We start from the raw sequence: 26,618 nt of genomic DNA, 5'->3' as shown, positions 1-26,618 counted from the left end.
TATTAAGATAATTTTTTGCCCTGCCTCAAAACCAAAATAAATAAATATATAAATATGATTTTCCTTAAACACTTTCTATAAAATGAAAAACAGTGTCATTCGTTAAAAAAAGGCCACAGTGTAGAAGAATTTCATTTACAGCCGTTATGTCTTGAGGGAATGAGGGTAAAGCATCCCCGTGCCCAGCAGGAAGAGCAGCGTGTGTAGGGTACAGAGCACACCGGTGGCTCACTAACCCAGCCCACTGGAGGGTTTCAGCTCTCCAGGTAGCATCTGAGAGCCGTGGTATTGAGAGTGTGGTCTGGGTTAGGTTTGCTTGGGAAGGCGTCTTAGGAGCTATACAACATTTCTGTGTTCTTTGGAGAGTCCAGGAATTTCATCCTCAAAATTAATTAAAATAATAAAAAGTTAGTGTGTACGCAAATGATCATTGTAAATTTATTCACTCTATGAAAATAATATTTATTAAAGTTAACGTATTCAATAGACTCAACTCATAAATCTACTAAAGCGATCATTGACTGATATAAAACATGAAAATCACAAGTAAAATAAAAACAGAGCAGAGGTTTGTAAGCAGTCGGTTAGTCCAGGAACAAGAACTGAAGTGGCAGTGTGGGCCAGTGCAGTACGCATGTGAGACTTTTATAGGTGGAATTCCCTTTGCTCCCCGAGTGCTTCTGTATGATGGCCCTCAAGCTTGTGCGCCTGGTTCCGTGGGGTCCAGAAAGCCCTCTGCTGTTGGCATTTGTGCTCTCGGTGGCTTGTGGGTAGGTGACCGGCACCCTTCCCTTCCCAGACACCTTTTTCTCCTGGTTTATAACAGAAGTCTGGTCCCTGTTTCTCCTCACAGTAGAGTGGAAGGTGCTGTTTGGTTTCTCCGAAAAGAAACCAAGAGGTGGTGTCCAGTGGCTGTCTAAAAGACTTGTTTCCTTCGGGGATTTTAAGAATGGTTATTTTTGGTGATATTTGAAAGAAACAAGCATGAACTGTAGATGACCCTTTAAGTTCTAACTTGAGGGTTTTCCTGTTAGACTGGCCTAAAAACCCAGGCTTTGTGTGTTCTGTTTTCTGAACTCTGTGCTGCTGGCGTTGCTGGTGATGGACTAGAGCCCACTGTTCAGCCTCTGAAGAAAGCCCAGAGTCTTCTGTTGCTTCCAGTCTGTTGTTCTGGGAACAGCAAACAACAATCATAGTGATTGACCGTAATAGTACTGAGCACCTGTGTAAGGAAGAATACAGAGAAGTAAGGTCAACGACGTGGACGTCAGTGTAAAGTTTAAAATGTCATGTTATTCATTTTGACAGAGCTAGTTTTAAATATTAATCTGCCCAGTTTCCCAACCACCTAATGTTCTAGAAACCTTAGAGTAGCCGGGCGGTGGTGGAGCACTCAGGAGGCAGAGGCAGGTGGATCTCTGAGTTCGAGGACAACCTGGTCTATAGAGTGAGTTCCAGGACAGTCAGGGTTACACAGAGAAACCCTGTCTCAAACAAACAAACAAAAAAAAAAAAAAAAGGAAAAAGGAGGAGAAGAAAGAAAAAGAAACCTCTAGTAATTAGGCCACATAGAAATGTGGGTTTGGGTCTGCCGGTGAAAGCAGGCAGCATCCGCAACCAGCCTACTTGCCAGGTGGGCAGACTGGGCAGGAGCACACTTCTCCAGAGTCGCAGTCCAGCCTCGTTTGTGGCATTCGCTGTGTCCTGGGAGAAATGAGCACCTCTCTGTGAGTTTCCTGGGATGACCATGCCTTGTCATATTGGTGGAGGTGGGGGGCGGGGCTTAAAGTGGCAGAGCCCTGCCTGTCACAGTTGTGAAGGCTAAAAGGCCAAAGTCAAGGTATGGTCTGTTGTTTCCTTGAAGGCTCAGGGAGAAACTTGTTTGCCTGCCCCAGCTCCCAGTGGCTACCAGTGTTCCGTGGTGTTAACTGGTTTGGGGCTCTCTCCCTCTTCTATTTTCATGTGGCTATTTCTCCTTCCTGCCTCTGTCCAAATTGTCTTCCTATAAGAACACCAATCTTGTTGGCTTTAGGGCCTACCCTGTTAGGGCCCACCCTGTTACAGTATATGACTTCATGCTAACTTGGTTATATTGGTGAAGACATAAATAAAGTCGCATTTTGGGGGAACACTTCATCCCATTACTACACCTTCCAAAACCCAGCTATTTACTCCTCTATAAAACATGGACAGTAATAGAGTTACTCTAAAGAGTTGGTGTGAAGAATACATACATAGTAACATGAAGTGTCTGACCGGCAGATGTCACGAGCAGATGTCGCCTGTCTTACCAAGGACATTTACAGCTCCCTGAGAATGCTAAAGGCATCTTTGAGTCTCACTGTCCTGCAGGAGTCTCCTGTTTCCATAGCTGTCCCATAGTTCCTGCATCACACGGGTAGGGACCACAGAAACACCCCACCCAGCACTCTGATCATTTTCAGAACTGTCCCTTAGGATGTTTGGGGACATGCCAGTTGCTCTCTCAGTGGACCAACCTTGGATCTGACCAGGAAATTTAGTTTTGGACTTTTTATTTTAAAACCAGGAGCTTTTCACAGCAATGGTATTTGCTACAGTAGATACTGAAGCGTGTGTAACTGTTGACAAACATCCACATTCAGAGAAACTTATAATGCGGTGTGGTGCTACCTCCATCGTTTAGGTTTTCATGGAGTGTTAGTGTGCTGGACTAAATTGGTATTTTTCTTTCTACTACAGCTAAGCCGTTCACACAGCTTGTGAAGGACATGCAGCTTCATCGGGAAGACTTCGAGATCATCAAAGTGATTGGAAGAGGGGCTTTTGGTGAGGTAAGAGGGACTCCCTCTTCATGGCCTGGGCAGCGCCAGCTCCATACTTCTTGGGTACCTGTCCACTGGCATCATCTGGGAAGCTCTGGGTGGGTAAACTCTGAGAAACAGAAGTAAGAAAACAAAGTTTATAAGTGATGAATTACCCTGCATATTTTGGGGCCTAAAAAATAGTTTCTTGGAGATAGAAGTTTTCAGTTTGTTGATTGAATTTTTTTTTTTTTTTAATTCTCTGTCTTTCCTTTTTTGTTTCTTTGCTTTTGGGGTGGGGGGGATGTCAAGATCTCATATAGCTCAGACTGGCCTTGAACTCACTATGTAGCTGAACTTTTGATCCTTCTGTTTTTGCCTCCCAAGTGCTGGGATTCCTGGCTCTTTACATTTTCCTAAAACTGCAGGAGGGGCTAAGTGAGATCCTGTTCTGTCTGTCTGTCCCGGGCACCTTTCTCTGGCCCTCCAGGGCCGTGCACTGTAGTGAGGTCTGACCTGATTCCCTAGCTTGCTTTGGAAGTGCATGTTAATCCCTGAGGAAGAGTCAAACAGTAACGAGGCGATGCATCACACTGGCTGGGCGTTGTGCTCTGCCTGGCAGTGACCCCGTCAGGCATTACCCACTGGGCACTGCTGTAGAGGGCTGCCAGACAGTCGATGTAGTACAGGGGATCCACTTTTCTCATTTAAAAAAGCAAACAAAAAAAATGAAGGAAAGTAATTTAGAGAGTGGCTGCTTCTCTCTGGGGTCCCATCTGACTAGAGTCTAAACCAGCTCAGTGTTGGAGGTCTCTTCATGATACCCCACTTTACTGCTGGCTGTGATGGACTCTGTGTCTCCCCATTCCTCCCTCTGCCTTCCCATATCTCCTCTCCAGACCCACCTCTCTCAGCCCTTTCCCATCAAGGGGAGAAAGGCATCCAGTCCCCAGTGGCTTTTCCACAGCTCCAGGCCTGTCTTAGTCCCGCTCTGGATAATTACATACAGAGTGCACAGATTTCAGCACATGGTTTGTGCCTGATGGAGGCCTGTGCCTCTGGAACCAGCACCCAGTCAGCCGAGTGTCTCCATCCCGAAGGTCCCCTCCTGTCTCCGACAGTACCTCAGCCACATCCAGACAGTGATTCTTCCGTTTCACTGGAGGGAACTTTTTATTTGAATGAGCCACAGGTAAAACCAGAGTTCCACATGAAGTCAGCACTCTTAAGTGGTCAGTAGCTTGCTTGATGGTATGCGTGTTGGTTTGTTGAGTAGTGAGATTTCTGTCTGGTAAACTCAGCCAGCTTCCACCCAGCCCACTGTTTGCCTGCAGTGGTGAGGCACCCGCCACAGCCAGAACATCCCTGCTGGAGGGAGCACACACCAGATGGAAGCAGAAGGGAAATTCCTTGGCCAGGACAGTTACAGTGTATGCCCATCGTGTGTTTACAAGTGTGTGTGACACTTTGGGGGGAGGGTGTTGAGAGCTTGTTGCAAAGCTCGGGTTTTAATGAGTTTCAGAGATGGCACTTAGCAGTATAGGCGTCTCTCAGGTTAAGAGAACCAAATCTCCTTCCAGGCTGGGCCTGCCCTCCTCTGTCTTCTCCCCTCTCTCCCTCTCTGTGATGCTGGACTCAGCCCACGGCCTCTGGAAGGCCTTGAAATGTTTTCTTCTTTTTCATTTTTTGTGTTTGATGAGTGGTGTCACTATGTGGCCCTGACTGTTCTGGAACTCTCTATGCAGACCAGGCTGGCCTCAAACTCACAGAGATCCACTTGCCTCTGCCTCTGGGTACTGGGATTAAAGGTGTGAGCCACCATATCTGGCTACCTTTTTTTGTTTTAAAGATTTTATTACTTTGGTTACATGTGTGTTATATGTAAGACTATATGAATTTATGTGCACTGCCTGCATGCAGGTACCCATGGAGGCCAGAGGGTGTCAGCTCTCCTCAGACTGGAATGACAGTGTGGGCCGCCTGGTGTGGGTGCTGGGAACAGAACCTGGGTCCTCTGCAGGAGCAGCTCTTAACTGCTGACCTTCTCTTCAGCCCCTTGGCCTTGCACCTTTTACCACCGGTCCCTCCCCCAACTCCCGTGAGGTATATTAGCTCATACCTGTGATGCAGCAGTTGGGAGACTAAGGCAGGAGGATTGCTGTGAGTTGAGTCCAACCTGGGCTATATAGTCCTATCACAAAAAACAATAACTAAAGAAAACTGCAAATTAAAAAACAAAAAATAAGCAAACAAAAACCCTCTTCTCTTTGTGTACTCTTGTTATCCTTTGGTGGCCTCAACATCATCCGTGACTGTCCTCCCAGGTCCCTGTGGCCTGGGCTTTGCACCCAGACCTCCTTGCTCAGTCCCCCAGCTAATCTGCTCGTTTTCCTGTGGCCATACACCCTTAGGTTTCCTCTGTCATAAACTAAACCTTTGGCCTCTGACTGAGGTTACCGCAGCCTTATGTCCCTGAAGTGTGCCAATCTTTGTACCTGTCTCTGGAAGCACTGAGCAAGTCACAAAAGGTGTGGACAGTTGCCAGTCATTGTTGGGAGAAATTTTCTTCCTGTCTGATCCGTTGAGGTTTGTGTTTATGAACATGTAATGTGTGTGTTTATGGGGCACAGGGTGGAGTCTTCAGTGTGCTCCCATGAAATCAGAGTCCCTGGCATGTCCCTGTCTGTCATTGTTATCACAGCGCTCAACTCCTCTCTCCAGCCTCTCACAAAGTACCTTCTGGGGTAGGCTTTCACATGTCACCGGTCTGCCTGTCTGCTCTGCACCGCCTGAGACCCTGTCCTCAGGTGAGAACACACACAGACCGGGTGTCCTAGTTAGGGTCACTACTGCGTTGATGAAACACCAAGAGCAAAGCGGATTGGCTTCCACTTCCACATCAGTCCGTCATTGACTGCTCAGGACAAGAACTCAATCAAACAGGGCAGGAACTGGAGGCAGGAGCTGGTGCAGAGGCCATGGAGGGGTGCTGCTTACTGACTTGCTCCCCATGGCTTTCTCAGCCTGCTCTTATAGAACCCAGGACCACCACAGTAGCCTGGGCCTTCCCATACCACTCACTAATTAAGAAAAGGCTCAACAGGCTTGCGTACAGCCAGATCTAATGGAGGCATTTTCTTTCTTTTTTGTTTTATCGAGACAGGGTTTCTCTGTGTAACAGTCCTTGCTGTCCTGGAACTCGCTTTGTAGACCAGGTTTGCCTCAAACTCACTGAGATCTGCTTGCCTCTGCCTCCCAAGTGCTGGGATTAAAGGCATGTGCCACCACTGCCTGGCTGGAGGCATTTTCTCAATTGAGGTTCCCTCCTCTCAGATGATTTTAGCTTGTGTAAAGTTGACATCCAACTATCCAGCACACCTGGACTGTACTGGTGCTTGATGTGCAGATGGGTCTCTGGGTAATCACCGTTGTAGGGTCAGGGCATGCTTTCCTGCTACCCCATCTCCATCTCAGGAGCAGCCTTATGCAGGGGATCCTGTGACAGGAACATGAAGGAGGCTTTCGAGGTGTATCTGAGGGATTATGGAGCCAACAGCGGACCTGACCCTGGGCAGCCCTTGGGTCTCATGGACACCTCCCCCTGGTGACCACACTAGGTATGGTGCCTGTTGTCCGGGAAGGACGAGAGAAGTTTGGAGCTGGAGCCCAGCCACTCTGCCTGCTGGAGTCACGTTAAAAATCAGATGAACAGCCAGGCAGTGGTGGCTGTGTGTGTGTGTGTGTGTGTGTGTGTGTGTGTGTTGCTGGAGAGAGAATCCGGGGCCTCGTGTGAGTCAAGTGAAGTGCCACTGAGCCACGCCCCAGCCCCAGGGACTCTTTTCAGAGGACACTACACACAGGACACACAGTTGTTTTTTTTTTTATTTTTTTGGTTTTTCGAGACAGGGTTTCTCTGTGTAGCTTTGTGCCTTTCCTGAATCTTGCTCCAGGCTGGCCTTGAACTCACAGAGATCTGCCTGCCTCTGCCTCCTGAGTGCTGGGACTAAAGGCTTAATGCCACCACCGCCCGGCAACATACAGTTAATTTAAAACAGGGTTTGTTTTTTGTTTTTTGGGTTTTTTTTTTTTTTCTCCTTTTTTCTTCCAGCACAGGACCAGCATGAAATATTAACTTTGTTCTCGTGTTTCAAGGTCAATTTTTAATGTTTCATGAAATTCCTTTGTTGAAATGTCTAATTTCAGAAATATTTTGACAATGATAACTGTGTTTGTATGTGTGTACATAAATGTGGGGGTGGTATTTGTACATGTTAGTACCTGGGGGGTCTTGGTGTAGCCTAAAGGTGATATCACATGTCTTTTGTCACTCTCCACCTTGTTTATGCAGGGGCAGGGTTGTCACTGAACCTGAACTCAGCCCGGCTGGCTCTGCCTCCCCAGTGCTGGGTTACAGGGTACAGTGTAGCATTCAGCTTTGCACTTGGGCCCTGGGCATTGAGCTAGCTCCCTAGCCCCAGGGGGATTGTTTTTGTTTGGGGTTTTTTTTGGGGGGGGGTGTCTTTTCTGAGACAGGGTTTCTCTGTGTAGCCCTGGCTGTCCTGGAACTCAATCTATAGACCAGGCTGGCCTCAAACTCAGAGATCCACCTGCCTCTGCCTCCAAGTGCTGGAATTAAAGGCATGCACCACCACTACCTGGCATAGAGGATTGTTTTTCTTTGAAAACTTGGATTGAAGTTTGGGCTGGAAAGTTTCTGGTAGGCCAAATGAGAATTTTATGCCTCGTTTATTTTGTAAGTTGTTTTGTAGTAAAATTTATCTAGCAGGCAAGGATTTGTTTTACATTAATTTTACTTGAATATTTCCCTGCTCTGGGAGGACTCTTCTATAAGCTGTAAAAGTATGTTACTCTCTTGGTTGATAATAAAAGCTAGTTTGGCCTATAGCCATGCAGAATAAGGCTGGGTGGGAAAGCCAAATGGAGATACAGGGAGAAAAAGGGAGGAGTCGGGACAGTCTTGAGCCAGACACAGAGGAAGCAAGATGAGAACACTCTAAAAACAGGTACCAAGACATTGGGCTAAACACAGATAAGGATTACGGGTTAATTTAAGTGTAAGAGCTAGTTAGTAATAAGCCTGAGCTACCAGCCAAACATTTATAATTAATATAAGCCCCTGTATGATAATTTGGGAAGCGGCTACAGACTCTTGGGAGTTGCTGGCAGGACAGAAACTTCCAATTACATTTCACTTCTACATATTCTTAACAGGTGTTTTTCTGTGACAAACATTTTATTGACTATTTTGTATGTTCTCCAAGCAGTAGTTGGTGCGAAATATGCATCTTGGGAGGATTGGGGTCCAGCAAGAGTTCCGATGTTGTGGGTCTTGTTCTCAGTGTCCCAAGTTGTTCTTAGGCTTCATCTTCAGAGTGTTAGTGCTTTTCTGAAGAAGCAGCTGCCTCTGCCGCCCTCTGCAGCAGGATGGTTTTCTGTGGTGAAGCCAGCGTGGTTTTAAATGGAGTGCCTCGCGCCAGCGCATGCGGCCTCAGGAGGGAAGAGCCACGCTGCTGCAGTCTGTACCCAGAGCTGCTGCTCCACGGAAACTCGCTGCATGCTCTGCTTTTCGTTTGCTCAGAGTGCAGCAAGCTTGGCGGGAAAGGCTGTCGTGAAGAGCCATCTGTGCTGACTCTGTAGCGAACGCTGCAGTGTAGGGCATATGTCCTTGACACAACCGGCCTGGGTTGGTCAGGGTGTGCTCATCAAGGAAGAGCCATTGTCCCCAAAAGACTTTGAGTTGGCTGTCATTTTAATGTGGGCTTTAAAAGCGTATGCCTGAGAGTGAGTTGAGATTCCTCCCACCCTCCAAGTCCACATCTGAAAAGTGCTGTCCAGCATCCTTACCATTGAGGACTGTGAGGACTGCTCAGCATGGTTCCCAGAACATGGCACATGCTTGAGACTTGTCAGCTCTCAGTCTCTTGGTGGTATTGTGAGGTGTGTGCTGTTTAGGAAAACAGGAAAGTAGGTGGTTCCATCTAAGAACTTTCTGTCCCATGGCTGTTATGTTCAAAGAGACACTTGGCCTTCTTGCCAGGGTGGCTCACAGTGTCTTGAAGATGTGGATGAGTGGACACATACTGTAGAATGGCCTGCCTTGATACTAGTCATGATGGAGCTCGTTCAGGGAACAGAGCCGGGAAGGCCTAGAGGACTTCTGAAAGGTGGTCACAGTCAGGCCTGAAGGCTGCCCTGAGCCTCCTGTGTGGAGTGTGAGGCCCGAAGAAGGAATCGTGTGCCATACTCTGACTCCACATGGCCACTGCCTCTGTGAGGCAGATCCAGATGAGTAACTGTAGAGAGCAGAGAAGGTGGACTTGGCAGGAGGGAGGGGGATGAAGGGAGAAAGCTTGAGAGCTACAAGCCAACTTCAAAAGGACTGGGTTTGTTTTTACTGGAAATCTTCAGATGTTGCTTAGTACTGAAGTGTTTTTAACTGAGCCAGGTGGTCCCACTCCGGCTACAGTGTCAAAGCCAAGTTTTGTTGTTTAAAGGGCAAATCTTTCTTCATATAGAAGACTTCTCTTTTTTTGACTTCTTGTTTCTCAGAGTTCCCAGGCAGTTAGGATTGCCATTTAAATGTGCAAGGCTTTTGAACCATTAACTAAATTCTTGTTAAATTCAAATTTGCACTCTAGGTTGCTGTGGTCAAAATGAAGAGCACTGAACGGATTTATGCAATGAAAATTCTCAACAAATGGGAGATGCTAAAGCGAGCAGAGGTATGTGTGGAGTGTGTAATAAGTAAAAACGGTGTGTGTGAGAAGAGACTGGCTGCACTGGCCCTTGCAGCCGCCTGAGACGCTTCTCTCCCACGTGCAAATGATACTTTCACGGTCGCTTATTGAGGGTGGTAGACGGGAAGGGTCAGAGGAAAGGGGCAGGGGTGGAAGGAGCTGCTTGGCCGTCTTGACACACTTGCCCTTGGTTCCTGCATCCCCACACCCAGCCTCTGGTCTCAGCCCTTCCGTCCCTCGTGAGCGTCAAGTTGTCTTCCTCTTGACTCTGCTCCATCCATTATGCTCACTCCATTTCCCTCTTACTCTGCCAGGCTCCCTTGGCTCCCCGTCTTTACAGATCCCACCTCTGGCCAAGCCCCTTGCTTGCCCAGGGCAGTCTGGGCTTCAGTGGAGCTGCAGTGTATGGCTATGGGTTTCTCTGTGTAGCTTTGCGCCTTTCCTGGATCTCGCACTATAGACCTCGGACTCACAAAGATCCTCCTGGCTCTGCCTCCCAAGTGCTGGGATTAAAGGCGTGCGCCACCACCACCTGGCGGGATATTCTTGATAGAAGTATACCTCCTTTTGGAAGACTTCTGTAGTTTCTGACTCTCGGCATCTTGCTACTCATACCTTTCTTGTCAGTTGCCCTGGACTTCTTACATGTTTTGCCATTGGTAGCTGCACCTTGGGCAGATAATAATATGTAAAATCCTTAAGCCAGGAGAGAGACAGAGACAGAGACAGAGACACAGAGACAGAGAGAGAGAAAGTATTGGTATTGTTTGGGGGAGAAAGGGTCTTGCTATGTAGCCCTGGCCTGGCTAGTCTAGAACTCACTATCAGGCTGGCCTCTAACTCATAGAGATCTCCTGCCTCTGCTTCCCAAGTGCTAGAATGAAAAGCATGTGCCGCCACCCCTGGCTATTACTAGGTAGGTCTTTCTTGAGCTTCAGATTTTGTGGACTGGGTAGTGTTGACCAGCCAGCCTCCCACAGACACTTCATGCTCTTGATGTCTAAATTGTTTGTATGTCTTGTTCTCCTTTGGTACCCATTTCCTGTTTCTGATGTAGCTCCACACATAAGGCCTTGCCCTCTGTCATTGCTCAAGAAGTGAATGTGGGTTGACAGAGTTGTCACCATTCTTGGTCACCTGGTAGCCCCATGACTGCCTTCGCCACCTGCATCACCGGCCTTGGAGTGGCACCCAGTGGCTTCCTTCCATTCTCTCTGCTTTCTGCTCTCACATAGTTTGTGTCTGTTGCTGTGATAAAACACTAACCGAAATCACCTGAGAGGGAGGGTTTGGTTGGCTGTCATTTCCCTGTCACGGTCATCGTTAAAGAAATTCAGGGCAGGAACTGAATGGAGATGTGGAGGATCACTGCTCACTGGCTTGCTCTCCATAGTTTGCTCAGCCTGCTTTCTTATATAACACAGGACTGCCTACCCAGCATTGGCACTGCCCGCAGTGAGCCGGAGCCTCCACATCAATCATTATCAAGAGAAGTCCCCACAGGTTTGTCTAGAGGCCTGTCTGATGGGGCCAGTTCCTCACTTGAGGGGCCTTCTTCCCAGATGACTCCAGCTGGTGTCAGGTCGACAAAAACACTTTGGCCAACAAGGGAGTCACTGAAGCAGTTGAGGGGAAGCAGCAGCTGGTGTGCCATAAAGTGTGGGAGGCGGAAGGTGTGTGGTCTGGATCCAGCGCCATGGCAGGAGAGCCGATTTAAGAGTTCCTTCCTACAGCTGATTCCGTTTGATGGGACACACAGCTTCAGTTGAACTAGCCACTCAGAAAAGGCTGACATACTCACTCGTGTGTGTGTGTGTGTGTGTGTGTGTGTGTGTGTGTGTGTGTGTGTGTGTGTACACATACGTACGTGTACACTTGCTTTCTCCCCTTTCCTTTTTAACCATACAGGCCTGAAAGCCTTTTTCCCGTGTGTCCGTGGCCCTCGGGGTTGACATAGGAGTGTCAGCTGTTTGTGATTGTTAATCAGCAGACTGAGTAAGCAGTGTTTCAGATCAGGAAGAAGTGTGCAGTTGGGCACCACGTGTGCCACACACCCAGGGCATGTGAAGAGGCTGTTGGTAAAGAGGTGTGAGGGTGTGTTGTGGTGGATGGGGGTGTGCAGTTGAGAGCTGCTGCTGAATCCATGCATCACATCAGGGTGACCTTAAGGTGTGGGCCACAGAGAGAGTCGTTGGGAAGGGGAAGGCATTTGTAGTCTCCATGATCCTTGCCCCTGCCCAGGGCTCAGGAGAGGGAAAGTGCAGCTGTGTTCAACTTCTAGGCTTCTGTAGAAGCTGTTGGGGACAGAGGTGCATTTGGTTCCAGGTGAGGTAAAGAGATCTGGCTCCGGGCAGTCAGGAGGTTTGGGGTTACTTACTGTGACCATGTGATCATGGTCACAACAGAGACTACTAATATTCAAGATTATGTTCTGTGGGAGTTCCCTAGGTCAGTGGTTCAACCTGTAGGTCACGACCCCTTTGGGGTTGATTGACCCTTTCAAAGGGGTCTCCTAAGACAATCAAAAAACAGATATTTACATTACAATTCATAACAGTAGCAAAATTACAGTTATGAAGTAGCAATGAAAATAATTTTATGGTTGGGGTCAGCACAACCTGAGGAACTGTGTTAAAGGGTCTCAGCATCAGGAAGGTTGGGAACCAGTGCCCTAGGTGGATACTGACTGACTTGCGGGGTGGCTACCCACCAACCCCACAGTTCCCCAGAGTTTTCTTGAGTGAGAGCAGCAGGAAATATTAATAGAAGGATTTAGAGTGTGGAGATAAACAGATAGAAAATACAGGATAGCCTCAAGAGGGCCTGGAACCTATTCCAACGATCCCCGACTGTCTCTGCCCTAGGGTATTTATAGAAATGCCAAGGGGTGGAGCAAAAGACCTCCCCCCAGCACAGCCAAGTGCAGACCACCTCAGACACCCACACTCAGGCCCGTGGTCCAACCATCCTCTCTATGTGGACCTGCTGGGTAAAGCCACGAGGAAACCTGAAAACGGGCTCCCACACTGACTGCCCTCTCCTCCCTCACAGACAGCGTGTTTCCGAGAAGAGCGCGACGTGCTGGTGAACGGCGACTGTCAGTGGATCACGGCGCTGCACTATGCCTTTCAGGATGAGAACTACCTGGTAGGTCCAGGCGCTCGGCACACCGCCAGGGACTCTTCCCTCACGGTTCTGGCTCTTCCTTGATGCCACTCAGGAAGACAGTGTGGAACGGACATTGTTAAGTACATGCTGGCCTACAAAAAACTGGGGAGGGGGTTCAATTTACTAGCCCTCAGGTAGAATTTTTAGCACTAGGTTCTCAAAGCGTGTACATCATTTTTCTCAAGCCATTAGTTTACTGTGTGACTTGGTTCTTAAAACATTTTAAATGGATAAAATTCTTTTTTGTTTGTTTCTTTTTCTATTTCTCATGGTTATTGTGTATAACCATAAGAAACTCAGCTTCAGTGGCAGCACACCTGTGGTCTCTAATACGAAGGCTAAGACAGCTAAGGGTCAGGGGTCAGAGAGAAGCTGTAACGCACGGGGTGTCACGGTGTCCTAGCTCGGCACTGCACGGCTGTTTCCTCCTTTGTCGCCGCTCTGAGTCTCCAGAGGGCGTGAGGACCTGGGCAGGTCTTCTGGGGTGCCTCGGTGCTGCCGAGTCCCCTCTGTTGCCTTGAGCCTGCACACTCTGTATTCCGTGAGTACTGTGGAAGTCCACCCGTGTGTGGATTTGAGTGTGGACAGCTGTGAGACCCTCCTCGCGCAGCCAGCGTAGAAGTGATGGCCTTCAGGACTGCCTCGTTTGGATTCCAGTCGGGGGGACTCTGAGGACCACGGAGAAGCAGGGCCACGCTTCCTTCCCTCTGACCAGTGCTCTTGCCTCATCAGTGGCTGAGCAGATGGGATCGCTCTTGTCCCCAGCCGGGAGCTGAGGCTCTTCTGTATCACAGGATGCCCTCCTCTGTGTGCCCTGGGAAGCTCCTTGGTCAAGTGTCCATTTGCTTGCAAAAACTTTTTATTCGTGTTAAAGCCATCTCTTAAACAGCAAAAATGCCTGAGATTTGAACCACCAGGATGTGGTAAATGGTATATGTCGTATTGTTTACTTAGAGGTTTGTTTTGTCCCAGCAGAGGGCAGCTGGTGTCTGCCGGGCACCCCATGACACATTAGGCCCTGGTCAGCCTTCTCAGTGACTCCATGATAGAAGCCTTTGTGAATGCCATCTTTTTATAATTGGGTGTCCAGGGCACAGAGTGTGTGGCTGTGTGCTCACAGTCCTTGTACAGAGGACAGCAGCCAGGTCAGGGCCCCTGCTCTGGTCTGCTGGGGCAGCTGGTTGATGTTGCTCAGTTCCTGATGATTGTTTCTGCCTGTGTGCTCACAACGCTGGCTGCTCTTCTGATAGGAACTATTTGAGCTTTCTGGGGAATACTAGGCAGCACGGGTCTGTTCAGTAGATGACAGTTGTGTTTTAAATTTCTTCTTTCAAATCAGTAGTGCGATGCTGTGTGAAGTGTGAGACAGGCATTATCGGGGTGTTCTAAATTCACACGTATCAGTTAGGAGTCTCCAGGGAAGATGCCAGTTCTCGGGTTCCCTTCTAGGGTGTGCCTGTGGTGAACCAGCAGGCCTGCCACTGCCCGAGCCAGAGCACAGAGGGATTGTTGGAATAGGAACTGTATTGTTATAAGGAGAGGAGGGAGACAGATACAGGAGCCCTGCTGCATGCCTGCGCCGGCTGAGAGCATGCATGCCTCACCTGGGAGCCTGCATGCCTCACCTGGGAGCATGCGTGCCTCACCTGGGAGCATGCGTGCCTCACCTGGGAGCATGCATGCCTCACCTGGGAGCATGCGTGCCTCTGCTGCCCAGGTGCTGGTGGCAGTGTTCTGATTTCTGTTGCAGATGTGTGGCATGAAGTCTCATCAGAGTAAGCCTGTTAACCGCCAGCTGAAAGACTTAAGTCTCAAGCCTGCATGACAAGCAGAGCTTACTGCCAACTAAGTTTCTTTGGTCTGTCCCATAAACTGTTAATTCCCTTTCCGTAGCTTGGTTTCAGGAAGCCGTCGGTCAGAATGGCCCTGGTACAGCTGCAGTGTGGCTCTTTAGATTCCTGGATAGGCACGAGACCCTTGGAGCTTGGCTGTACATGGTGCTGATTCTCACCCTCTGCTCTTTTAAGGGAGCTGTTTCATTTCTCCTAGGTCCACCCAGCCTCCGAATATGTCCTTTGGCAGCTCCCGGCTCTCTTCCTCCAGGGTTTCTAGAGTGTCTACCCCCTTCCTCCACACACAACGCCTTGCCTTCCTGCCTGGCCTCCAGTCTCGGTGATCCCCAACACAGCTGCCGAGCTCTTGCTACAGCTCTAGCTTCCTCCTCCCTGTACCCAGGCTCGGTTGTGCTCCAGCTGCCACATTCATCTCTTCCCTCCTGCCCTCCCCCCCCCCCCACTGGCCTTGACTCCAGCACCCCACAGTCTGTGCTCAGTAGCTTCTGTGCTTGTTGTGGTCTTCCTTAGTAATAGGAACCCTGCTGCTGAGCAAGGACATTTTCCATTTTCTACACTCCAGGCCTGGCCTCCCAAGGGTCCTAACGGGCTAAGTGTTGAGCGGGGTCAGGGCGCTGTGTGATGGAAACGGATACTTTAGTGTGTCCACCAGGACGCTCTGTGCAGTAACAGTTGAGCAGGGGTTGGGGCGGGAGACTTGCGGGTGCAGGAGTCTGCTCTAAAGAGTGCTGTTGGTTGGCAGGCAGGCTGAGGTGGCCTTCACAGGGTGGCGATGCAGGAAGAAGGAAGGATTTGTAGAGGAGGGGATACCTGAGGGGAATTTTGGAAGTGGGGTGAGAGCTGTTGGTCACACTCTAAGGCAGGGGTGCTCTGGTTTGCTCACACCCAGTGGGCCACTCTTAGTGGCGTGGTGACCGCTTTACTTTCATAGGGCATTCATCCCCTGTCCTACCGAGATTGTGGGCCCTGAGTTGGGCGTGAGAGGAGGGCTGTGTTGAGGACGGACAGGTAACAGGCCTGGCTCAGGGAGCTGGAGGCACAGCAGAGTCGGGCTGCCACTGTGTCAGATCTCAGTACTTGTTAAAGGGAGGTTTCCCTGGCCCAGTTAACCAGGCCATGATAGTCCTTACTGTGGCAGAGACTTAAAACTTAGGTTGACATGGAGATGAGACTGCCCGACACCCCGTGTGCCCGACACCCTGTGTGCCCGGCACCCCGTGTGCCCGGCACCCCGGCCTCGGGCCGTGTGAGTGAAGGGAAGCACGCGGTTCACTCGCAGAAGACATTTCTCCCCGTAGAGCAGGAGCAGCCTGGGCTGCCCGTGGCTGAGCATCTAAGTGCCACCCTCCGGCTTTGATGGCAGAGCTGCTGGTGTCTGTGATGTTAGATGCCCCCCCCCTTCAGTGTCCTCCTGTGACTGAGGACCTGAAGGACTAACCCTGCAGGCTCTTGACGGGCTCTCTCTGTGTGTGATGCCGTCAGCCGTTCTCCACTGACTGGCTACATTGTTCCGTGAACTCTGTCCTCTACCCTGTGTGCATTTGGACCGCAGCAGCACCATAGCGCATCAGAGTGTTTTCTGAGACAAGAGTCCTAGCACACTGCAGCCTGGGGCAGGAGGCCAGCCTGGGGCAGGAGGCCAGCCTGGGCTACTTGTCAGACCCGGCCTTGAGTCAGACAGCTTCCCTGGTAGTCAGCTGTCAGGTTTGATGTTAAGAACTGTGTTCTCTCTTTCTAACCTGTAGTACTTGGTTATGGATTACTATGTGGGCGGTGATTTGCTGACCCTGCTGAGTAAATTTGAAGACAAGCTTCCAGAAGACATGGCAAGGTTCTACATCGGCGAAATGGTGTTGGCCATTGATTCGATCCATCAGCTTCACTATGTGCACAGGTAACCACTTTTCATGAATACTTTCATGAATACTACATTAAACATCCAAGTTCTCCTTCTAACTAGTAGTTCCTTGTCTCGGGCCCCCTGAGGAATCCTGCAGGTGACAAGTCCTCCTGTCTACTTGTCTGAGAACCTGCCGTGACTCCCCATAGGCCATGTCATGAGCTCTGCACACCAGGAAGGAATGTTTTCTTTACTCTGCTCCGTTCTTCTTCGGTCTTGCTCTCCTGGGCTTATCCCTGGAGTGTCTTGAGTGGAGAGGTGCTCTCTGGTCTCTGGAATCCGAGCCCTGTTTTCTAAGCCTCTGACTTCCTTTTGTCGGCCTCATTGTTTGCTGTGGTGGTTTCTTGAGAAGGGACTTGTGAGGCGGTGACCTGGATCGCCCGTGGAGAGTGTCAAGCTGCAGGTAACTTCCTGGGGTTTTTGACATTGCAGCTCCTGTGTTTTCCTTCTCCACAGAGCTGCAGAGATGAGTGTTTGTGGTGTTGATTTGTTCTTTGCTTTTTATGTTTCTGGGGATCCAGGGCCTTGTGTGAGCTGAGCATACACTGGTGCTGCACCCCACCCAGCTCGCCTTGGCTTGAAGCACTTGTCAGGCCTCAGGCCTCTGTGAGGAGACTCCCTAAGGAGCAGAGCACCCACTGTAGAAGGATGGACTTTTCCATTTCACAGAGTGCCGCCTCATTACCAGGGGATGCAGCAGGTCCCAGGGGTGGCGTTGGCCCACTGGGGACCACAGGAGCTGCCCCGAGTACATAGTGCTCCCTGTAGCTCAGAGAGCTTCCATCAGTGCATTCCCCCCTTGTACTCTTCACTGGGGTATGCCTGCTTCTGTGGGTTACTGCGGTTCTTAGATTACGGTTATTATTTCACTGCTAGGGTTCAGACCTGAGCTTCACATTCTACCACTGAGCTGTTCCACACACGGCCCTTTTGTCGTGAGACAGTTTGCACCCGTCACCCGGGCAGGCCTTGTGCTTGTGGTCTTCCTGAGTAGCTGGGATTACAGGTGTGCATTCTACCAGGCCTGGCTATTGCAGTTCCGTTTTTCACTTTAAAATATTATTTTTATGTGTATGCATCTATGTGTGTGCCATGGGTGCACACCATGTGTGTATGGAAGCCTGCAGAGGCCAGGTGCTGTGAGCTGCCCAGTGTGGGCTAGGAACCAAACTTGCGTCCTTTAGAAGAGCAGCAAGTGTTCTTAATCACTGAACCATCTCTCTAATGCCCAGTGCATGCGTGAGAGAGAAAAAGTGTCCATGTGTGTATAGTCGTGTATGGAGACTGGAGGATTAGCTCTCCCCTTACACCCTTGTGTGGGCTCCAGGGATAGAACTCAGGTCATGAGGCTTGCACCCCCAAGCCATCACACTAGCCCTATTTGGGTTCTTAACATTTACATTTTGTACCCTGTCTCTGTGATAGAACTTTGCCAGCTCCATAATACAGAGAGAAATAGCTTTGTATTTGTCACAGGCTCTAGGGAAATTGTTTATCTATTTATTTCATGTGCATTGGTGTTTTGCCTGCATGTATGTTGTGACGATGCCATATGCCCTAGAACTGGAGTTATAGATAGGTGTGAGCTGCCATGTGGGTGCTGGGAATTGAACCTGGGTCCTCTGGAAGAGCAGCCAGTGCTCTTAACCACTGACCCATCTCTCCAGCCCCAATTAGGTTATATTTTAAATAGCTTATTCCTCTCTCTTTTCTTTCTTTTTACTTTTTAAATTTTGTTTTTGTCAATGTGTGTATTCCTGCTTTTCTGTGTGTGACGTGTGTGCAGTGCCCATGGAGGCCAGAAGAGGGCATCACACCCCAGGTTCTGGGGTCAGAAGTAACTGTGAAGTACCTGATGGGAGTGCTCGGAACCAAGCCTGAGCCGCCTCTCCAGCCCTTGCTCATTTTTAATTGGCCACACAGAAGTCCTGCTTTGTCATTTGACCTAGGAATAAACATACATAATTCAGAAACTTTTATTCTCCTCAAACCAGCTCAACTCAGATTGTATGCAGATGTAATACAGTAAGAGCTAATGCCGTCCAGTCTCAGGTAGGGGTGCTGTGAGGAGGTTGAAAACTTTATTTGGCCGTGTCAGAAGTGAGTCTCTTGGGCATACAAATGGCACTGGTGAACTCAACAGTAGAACTCAAGCACAGGCCGCAGCTGGGCTCCTTTCTTCTTCCTCTGTGGCTGGGGGTCATGACCCATTTGGTGGCCAGATGACCCCTTCACAGGGGTCGTGTATCAGTTATCCTGCATATCAGATATTTATGTTACTATTCATAAAGTAGCAGTGTTACAGTTTTGAAGTAGCAATGAAATAATCTTATGGTTGGGGGATCACAACATGAGGAACTGTATTGAAGGGTCACAGCATCAGGAAGATTGAGAACCGCTGCTCTGTGGACTGTGACAGCGCTGTGCTCTGCCCCCTTCCTCACAGCTGGATCCACCTGGCACTCAGGGAAACCCACGTGTGTGGCCCCTTCCCAAGGTGTCAGCCGCTAGGGGCCTGAGAAGGCAGACAGTGACAGGGTCACAGAGGACCACAGTGAGAACAGTGTGGATGCCCAGAGATGTGTCACACAGGTACATGGATGCAGATGAGCTGCAAGCTAGTACGCAGGCATCCAAAGGGTCAAAGCAGCCTAGGGGAAACTGAGGCGAGGGCAGGCAGAAGCAGAGCCGAGCGTAAAGCGAAAGCGGCTCACTGAAGGTGCTGGTCAGGCGTCCTTGTGCCTGGTGCCACCCGACGATGACGGAAGCTCATCCCGGGTGCGCGAGGCACCTGTTCTGCTGTGGGACTGGGATTGTGTCGACTGTCGCTCATGGGAAAGGAAAGGCTTTCGGAATACTGGGGGCTTTGTCAGAATGGTTTCCTTTTCTTACCTGCTGGTGAGTTTGGGCCGTAGATCGGTAGGTAACACCACACAGCTAAGGAGAGGGGACAGCAGGCAGTGGCTGACAGTCTCCTCCCGTAACAGAGAGGGACATTCATGTCGGCAGGTACTGTACAGGATGTAATGCTTGGTCCTAGCCAAGACACCCCTAACCATCGCCATAGTCTAATCTACATCTGTGTGTATGTTGGTACGAATGTGGCACATAGGTGTATGGGGTTAGAGGGCAAATTGCAGGCCTCATTTCTCTCTCATGAGGGTCCCAGGATCAAACTTAGGTGCTCTGGCTTGATGGCCATTCATTTACCCATGGAGCCATCTCTCTGGCTCTGGGTTCTTAATAAGTTAATCTAAATAGCTGTATGTGGCAAGAGACTTTATTAGATAAAGGAGCCTTGGGAATAGAAATTAGCTTGTTTTTAATTATATATCGTGAGCCATACTAGATATAAATTGTTTGTTGTGAGGTGATGGCCTGGAACTCGGGATCCCTTTGCTACAGCCTCGCTAACCCTGGGCTTACAATTCTGTGGAATGTTGTTGGTTCTATTTCAGTAGGGTTGTGTTTTATTATTGGGTTCCCTGTGTCTGTGGCCCTCTGCTGGCTCCCACCTCCGTCTTCAGCTCCTCGGCTGGCTTGTCTAGGTTCCTTCCCTCTGCCGTTAGGTTTGGTCTAAACTCACTCTCTTAAGCGTTGGTCATTAGTCTTCATTTGAGGCTGCAGTTCATCTTCTGGTTCTCCTTTAGTTAATCCGCTCCTCATTCTTCCTGGTTTTGTTTTGGTCCAGTGTTTTTATGTCACATCTTCCCCACCTTTCCCTTTCTCTCCCGTCTTTTCTAGTCTCACATTGTGGCTCAGGCTGACCTTGAACTCACAACACTCCAGCTTTGCCTTTCCGAGGGTGCTACACCCGACGTTTCTCTTTCCCTTAGTGTCTGTGTGAGGGCGTTACTTCAGGCTCCGTGTTGTGCTAGTTGTCTCCTGCTCTGTTTTCTGGTTTTGTGGCAGGATTCCTGCTGCCCTGCAGGGCTCCCCCGTGTGGCTGCATCGCAGTCTGCACACCTGCTTCTGCAGCGGATGCGGAGCATGTTTTTGTTCTGTGTGGTGCTGCTGGTGCTGCTGGAAACAGACTTGAGCATGACTTTGGACATCTTTTTTGCTTTCAGAACAGTCTGTAATGATTTTGTTCTCAGGGCTGTGGATACGCTGCAGCCCGGCATTGGGCATAGAAGGCAGGTGACAGCGAGGGCCCTGGGCGGCTCTGGGCTGTGTAGGCTGCTCAGCTTCGGGGTGCAGAGTAGGTTGTTAGCCCGCAAACAGCCGGCCCCACCTCTTCCCTGGCTCCTTACTTCCCCTGAAGATGCTTGCGGCAGCCACTCCATGCCGCAGTCCTCTGTAGCACTCTGCACAGGCCACAGTGTGGTGCCGTCCGAGGCAGCACCGCATTCGCTGTTGGGATGTCTCTCTCTCTCTCTTTAAAGAGAGTGCGAGCGCACCCAGGCTAGAAGAGAGCGTCCGATCCCTGAGCTGGAGCTGCAGGCGTTTGTGGAGCCCCTGGCTGTTACGTGGTTGCTGGGATCCAGAGGTTGCATAGCGAGCACCCTGACCTAGTGAACGTCTCCCCGACTCCTCAGTGGTGGTTCCTGTGGCTGAGCAGCCTCCCCAGGAGGCGGCAGGAACCTTGGCAGGGGCAGGAGTCGCAGGGCTGCTGGGAGGGTGGCTGCTCTCGGGGTGGCTGGGGTCCCTGTGAGCCGCGGGGACAGTTAACTTACTCTGCCCATCTCACCAACAGAGACATCAAGCCTGACAACGTCCTTTTGGATGTGAACGGTCATATCCGCCTGGCTGACTTTGGGTCATGTTTGAAGATGAATGATGATGGAACTGTAGGTATTTTTTGTTGAAGATCATCGTTTGCTTTGGAGTTTGACTTGTAGTTAAAAGGGGGTTAAGTGTTTAGTTTGACATAAAATTAAGAAAACCAAGTTTTTAAAATGTAAATTAAGAAAATGAATCTGTTTAGAAGACAATTGAAAATTTATATTTAGAGAATTTTGAAAGTTTGGAAATTGTGTGTGTGTGTGTGTGTGTATACTGTGTGCAGATGTGTATGTATGAGTGTACAGGTGTGCATGCTGTGCACAGATGTGTATGTATGAGTGTACAGGTGTGCATGCTGTGTGCAGATGTGTATGTATGAGTGTACAGGTGTGCATGCTGTGCGCAGATGTGTATGTATGAGCGTACAGGTGTGCATGCTGTGCGCAGATGTGTATGTATGAGTGTACAGGTGTGCATGCTGTGTGCAGATGTGTATGTATGAGTGTACAGGTGTGCATGCTGTGCGCAGATGTGTATGTATGAGCGTACAGGTGTGCATGCTGTGCGCAGATGTGTATGTATGAGTGTACAGGTGTGCATGCTGTGCGCAGATGTGTATGTATGAGTGTACAGGTGTGCATGCATGTGTATACCTGTGTTGGCTGGAAGCCAGCCCTGGGTGTCATTCCTCAGAAGCTACCCACCTTTTCTTTTGGAGACAGAGTCCCTCAGTGGCCTGGAACTCACAGAATGGGCTCTGTTGGCTGGCCAGTGGGCCACCTGTCCTCCCTCCCCAGCACCAGGGTTACAATGGCGTGCCACCATGGGCCACCCCACCCCCACTGCCCACTTCTTTTAACAATGTGGGTTATGACGATAGAGCACAAGATCTCATTCTTGTAAGGAAAGCAGTTTACCCACTGGACTGCCTTCCAGCCCTTCTCTTTTGTTTTGGTGTTGACATATGGGCCACTGGGGATTTGCCAGGTTCCCCAGACCCCTGGTGACTAAGCATGCCACACTGCAGCAAGTGAGGCCAGCCCCTTCCTCCTTTGAAAAGCCCTATCCATCTGGGCTCCGACTCCCTCTGCTCCAGGTAGCTTTCTGCCAGGTGAGCTTTCTCTTGTTGTTATTGCTGGCCTAAAAACTGGCTCCTTTGTACAGAGTGCTGTGAGCCCAGCTGTGGGACAGGAGGGTGCCCGGCTCAGCTGGTACCTCAGGTCAGATCAATACTGCTGCTGAGTGGCCTATGGGTAGTTGGTCTGTCTTACCTCAGTGGTCAGTTCCCCGAAATGATTTACTGCACTGTGTCATTGTATTCTTTCCTATGACCTCAGCAGCCCCTGCAGTCCCATACAGGAGGCTCTGCTCCTTTAAATCCTACACTTAAGTGTGATGCCAGATACTCCAAAAATGAGTGGCCCAGACATTTCCTACCAGTGTTTTTTCAAGTATCTATGTGCAGACACCAGCTGACCATGCCCCACAGGCCGTGGGGCTCCGGCTGACCATGCTGCATGGGCCATGCACAGGCCGTGGGGCTGACCATGCTGCACAGCCTGTGGAGCTGTTCACACCCTCCTCCACTGTCCTGTGCTTTGTTGTTGTTTTAACCCCCACACTGACTTGTTGGTGGGTTGGTGTTGTGGTCAGATCTACTCTTCTGGTAATGAGAGAACAGTGTCCGTGGGCACATTTACAGCGTCACCCTACCACAGTGGACATTGCCTTACCATCACCACCCTTGCTGCTTGCAGCGACTGCAGGCTGTATATGACCTGCCGTGATGACTCCCAGCTGTCTGTCCACTCTGAGTAGCATGTCTTACCCTGCTCACCCAGGGCACTGCTTGTCCCTGTGATGTTCCTTCCAAAGAAGACCCTAGAGAGTCTGGTCTCTTCTTAGATGGGCTTAGGACTCCTGCCCCATTTCTGCCTAAGTCTCAGTCTTAGAGACTTAGCCACTGCGGTGGCCACAGCCCTGCTCTTGTCCCATCTGCTTATCTAACTCTGTCTTGCTTTCCTGTGATGATTGGCCCTCACTGAAAGCAGCGCTGATAGAGTTCCTCTGCTCCAGGCCCGTGTCTGCCGATATGGATATTCGGGAACTGCTCTTTCTCTGGAGTAGTTACCACCTTCTCGGGCCCCTGAGCAGAGACTCTCTTGGGAACCGGTTTGTGCTGGGCCAACTTGCCTGTTTTCCTTCTGGATACTCAGGGTGGGCTGTGCTAGGAAGCTACAGCCCCTGAGGGCTTGTGAGAAGCCAGCGTATGCTTTTCCTAAGGCTCTACAGAAAACTGGAGGGCCGGCCTGGACGTGTGGCCCTAGACCACCCTAGGAGCGTGGACAGCAGGTGTGGAGCTGCTGCCTCGGGTCTCAGGCCCACGGGAACTTCAGAGTCTGAGTGCTCCGAGAGTGCTTGTGTATGTCGAGTTTTGAATGCCTGGTCTCTGGGTCCTGACCACTCACCGCTTTTATTTCAGGATTGCTTTGTTTTCTGTGGCTGCTAGATTCTAAGGAAGGTGGGTAGAAATCTGTCTTTAGTGATGCTCTCTGGTTTCCCTTCATTGCCCCTTCCTTCTCCCTCCAAGGTTCAGTCTTCTGTGGCTGTGGGCACACCTGACTACATCTCACCAGAGATCCTGCAGGCCATGGAGGATGGCATGGGCAAATACGGACCTGAGTGTGACTGGTGGTCGCTGGGCGTCTGCATGTATGAGATGCTGTATGGAGAAACGCCATTTTATGCAGAGTCACTGGTGGAGACCTATGGGAAGATCATGAACCATGAGGTGAGATGCTGTATGCTGTTCTGGTGCCTGAACAGGCTGGTGGGGGTGGGGTGGGGTGGGGGCTAATGGTGTTCAGGCCAGATGGGGTAGGGGGACAGGGAGAGGTGGGCAGGCGTTTGTGACATCATCAACAGAGGACGGTGCCACTGCACATGAGACAGAGAGGAAGGGATGCTTGAAAGATGACTCCCTGTGTCCCTGACGGTGCCTGTGTTCACTGACCTCAGACTCCCTGCAGGAGAAGCAGGCTTGTGTGGAACAACCCATGTGTTCATTTAACTGTCACACTGGGGCTTTAGATGACGCCTGAGACACAGTCGGTCCTGAGTGAGCTTGCCTTCATGTAGAGTGTCCTCATTCCTTCCCTGGTCCCAGTATATTCCTTTTTTCCCTTGTCAGGCTTTTTATTTTTCACTCTTACTTTGTTTCCCTGTTTTCTCCGTCTTCACCTCTGCCCCACAGTACATACTTGATTGAACACAGGGCTTCACACATGCCCGGTAGCCACCTACCACAGAGCCATACACCCAGCCCTGTAGATTATGGGGTAGGATTCCTTTCTCCTGCCTGCTCTAGTACAAACATGCCCAGGCATGTATGTGTGTATGTGCCTACATACATCCCAGAAAACAGAGTTGTATGTAGTTAACCTGGATTTCAGCCAGTCTCCCATTAACTGCTCATGTTGGGAGCAGATTGACATTAAAAACAGTAAATTGCTTTATATTTCACTCCAAATCAAAGTAAAAACTATAGAATATTTTCAGGATAGGGAGACAGCTCCAGCAATAAAGTGTTTGCTGTGCAGTCGTGCACACCTGATTTGAAGCCCCAGAACCCAAGTAAAAGACAGGTGTGGCGCTGCACAGCTGTAGCCTGTGGAGGGCCAGGTGTGGTGGTGCACAGCTGTAGCCTATGGAGGGCCAGGTGTGGCGGTGCACAGCTGTAGCCTATGGAGGGCCAGGTGTGGTGCACAGCTGTAGCCTATGGAGGGCCAGGTGTGGCGGTGCACAGCTGTAGTCTGTGGAGGGCCAGGTGTGGCTGTGCACAGCTGTAGCCTATGGAGGGCCAGGTGTGGCGGTGCACAGCTGTAGCCTATGGAGGGCCAGGTGTGGTGCACAGCTGTAGCCTATGGAGGGCCAGGTGTGGCGGTGCACAGCTGTAGCCTATGGAGGGCCAGGTGTGGTGCACAGCTGTAGCCTATGGAGGGCCAGGTGTGGCGGTGCACAGCTGTAGTCTGTGGAGGGCCAGGTGTGGCTGTGCACAGCTGTAGTCCCGTGGAGAGATAGGCACCCTGGAGCTAGCTGGTCCAGACAGATCAGTGCTGTCTAAGTTCTGTAAAGGTGGAAGGTAATTGAGGGGATCCCCCAGTGTGGACCTTTGGTGTACATACGCACACACGCACACACAACTCCATAAAATGAGGTAGATTTTTGACTTATAAATAAGTGCTTCCTAGAAAGACTTCACACAGTGCATACTCACGTCAAGTAGCTGGCAGCTCAGCGCTCAGCCCTGCGCTGTGCTTCATGTGTGAATGGGTTTCTGTTCATGTTTTGGTATTTTTTTCTGTAACACACAGGTACATATTTCTCATTGTTGGTGTCTATTCTATCCTTTCTAAACAAACCCCTTCCGTAGGAATTCAACTGAACACCTGTTCTCTTGGTCAGAGTGCAGATGTGAGGTGTTAGGAGCTTTAATCTGTTCTTTGGTCCTGACAGTTAAGGAGTGTGTGGTTTGTAGTTTTCCTGCATCATGAAGTGTAGATACTTGAGACCGCCTTCTTCTAAGAGTCGGTGGTGGCCGTGCACTGAGAGGGCTGTGCTGCGAGTCTCTCCAGCACTTTTGTCTGTCTGTGTGTCTTTGTCATTTGTGGGCAGTAGTTAACAAGTCAGCTCCCTTTGTTTGTTTATTTTAATGAATTCACTTACGTATGTGGGTGCATGTGTCACAGCGCATGTTGAGGACAGCTCTCTCCTACCTTCACACGGGTTCTAGGGATCAAAGTCCGTGTTTGAGGCTGAAAGCAAGCAAGTGCTTTTACCTGTGGAGCCACCTCACAGGCCCAAGGGAATCATTTCCTTGTTTGCCTTTATGCTTCGGATGACGTTTGGTTAATTGTAAAGTAAGGATTATTTCCTGTACTGTCTGCACATCTCAGGTTTTCCTGACTGTCCTCTGCTGTCCCTTCCTCCCCAGGAGCGATTTCAGTTCCCGTCCCATGTCACCGACGTCTCTGAAGAAGCGAAGGACCTCATTCAGAGGCTGATATGCAGTAGAGAGCGCCGGCTGGGGCAGAACGGGATCGAGGACTTTAAAAAACATGCCTTCTTTGAAGGTCTAAATTGGGAAAATATACGAAACCTAGAAGCACCGTACATTCCCGACGTGAGCAGTCCTTCTGACACATCCAACTTCGACGTGGATGACGATGTGCTGAGAAACACTGTGAGTGCCCAGGCTGGGTCTCTCTGGGTTGCTTCACGGTGGGGCTAAGTGTCAGGCTACAGTAAGGGGCAGAGTTGTTCTCATCTTTGAAAATCTTTGACAGCTGAGCTGGAGAATGGCTCAGCAGTCAAGATTACCTGGTGCTCTTCCAGAGGACCCAGGTTCTGGTCCCAGCACCCACATCAGGCA

At 50.1% G+C, this 26,618-nt stretch overlaps 1 protein-coding gene across 2 annotated transcripts in view; it reads left to right on the top strand.

Annotated features, from left to right (window-relative positions):
* The window catches only part of Cdc42bpb (CDC42 binding protein kinase beta), a 100,016-nt gene that overhangs the window by 35,421 nt on the left and 37,977 nt on the right, over positions 1 to 26,618 (top strand). For both annotated transcript variants that reach the window (XM_028883766.2, XM_028883768.1), the window contains exons 2-8: positions 2,722 to 2,813; positions 9,443 to 9,526; positions 12,593 to 12,688; positions 16,308 to 16,456; positions 21,159 to 21,252; positions 23,778 to 23,978; positions 26,181 to 26,429. In XM_028883766.2, coding sequence (XP_028739599.1) covers positions 2,722 to 2,813; positions 9,443 to 9,526; positions 12,593 to 12,688; positions 16,308 to 16,456; positions 21,159 to 21,252; positions 23,778 to 23,978; positions 26,181 to 26,429 — 965 coding nt within the window. The remainder of the gene's footprint in view (positions 1 to 2,721; positions 2,814 to 9,442; positions 9,527 to 12,592; positions 12,689 to 16,307; positions 16,457 to 21,158; positions 21,253 to 23,777; positions 23,979 to 26,180; positions 26,430 to 26,618) is intronic.

The sequence above is a fragment of the Peromyscus leucopus genome, chromosome 14, assembly GCF_004664715.2.
Source record: "Peromyscus leucopus breed LL Stock chromosome 14, UCI_PerLeu_2.1, whole genome shotgun sequence".
NCBI lineage: Eukaryota > Metazoa > Chordata > Mammalia > Rodentia > Cricetidae > Peromyscus > Peromyscus leucopus.
The sequence above is the reverse complement of the archived record's forward strand: the minus strand, read 5'-3'. Positions and strand labels throughout refer to the sequence as shown.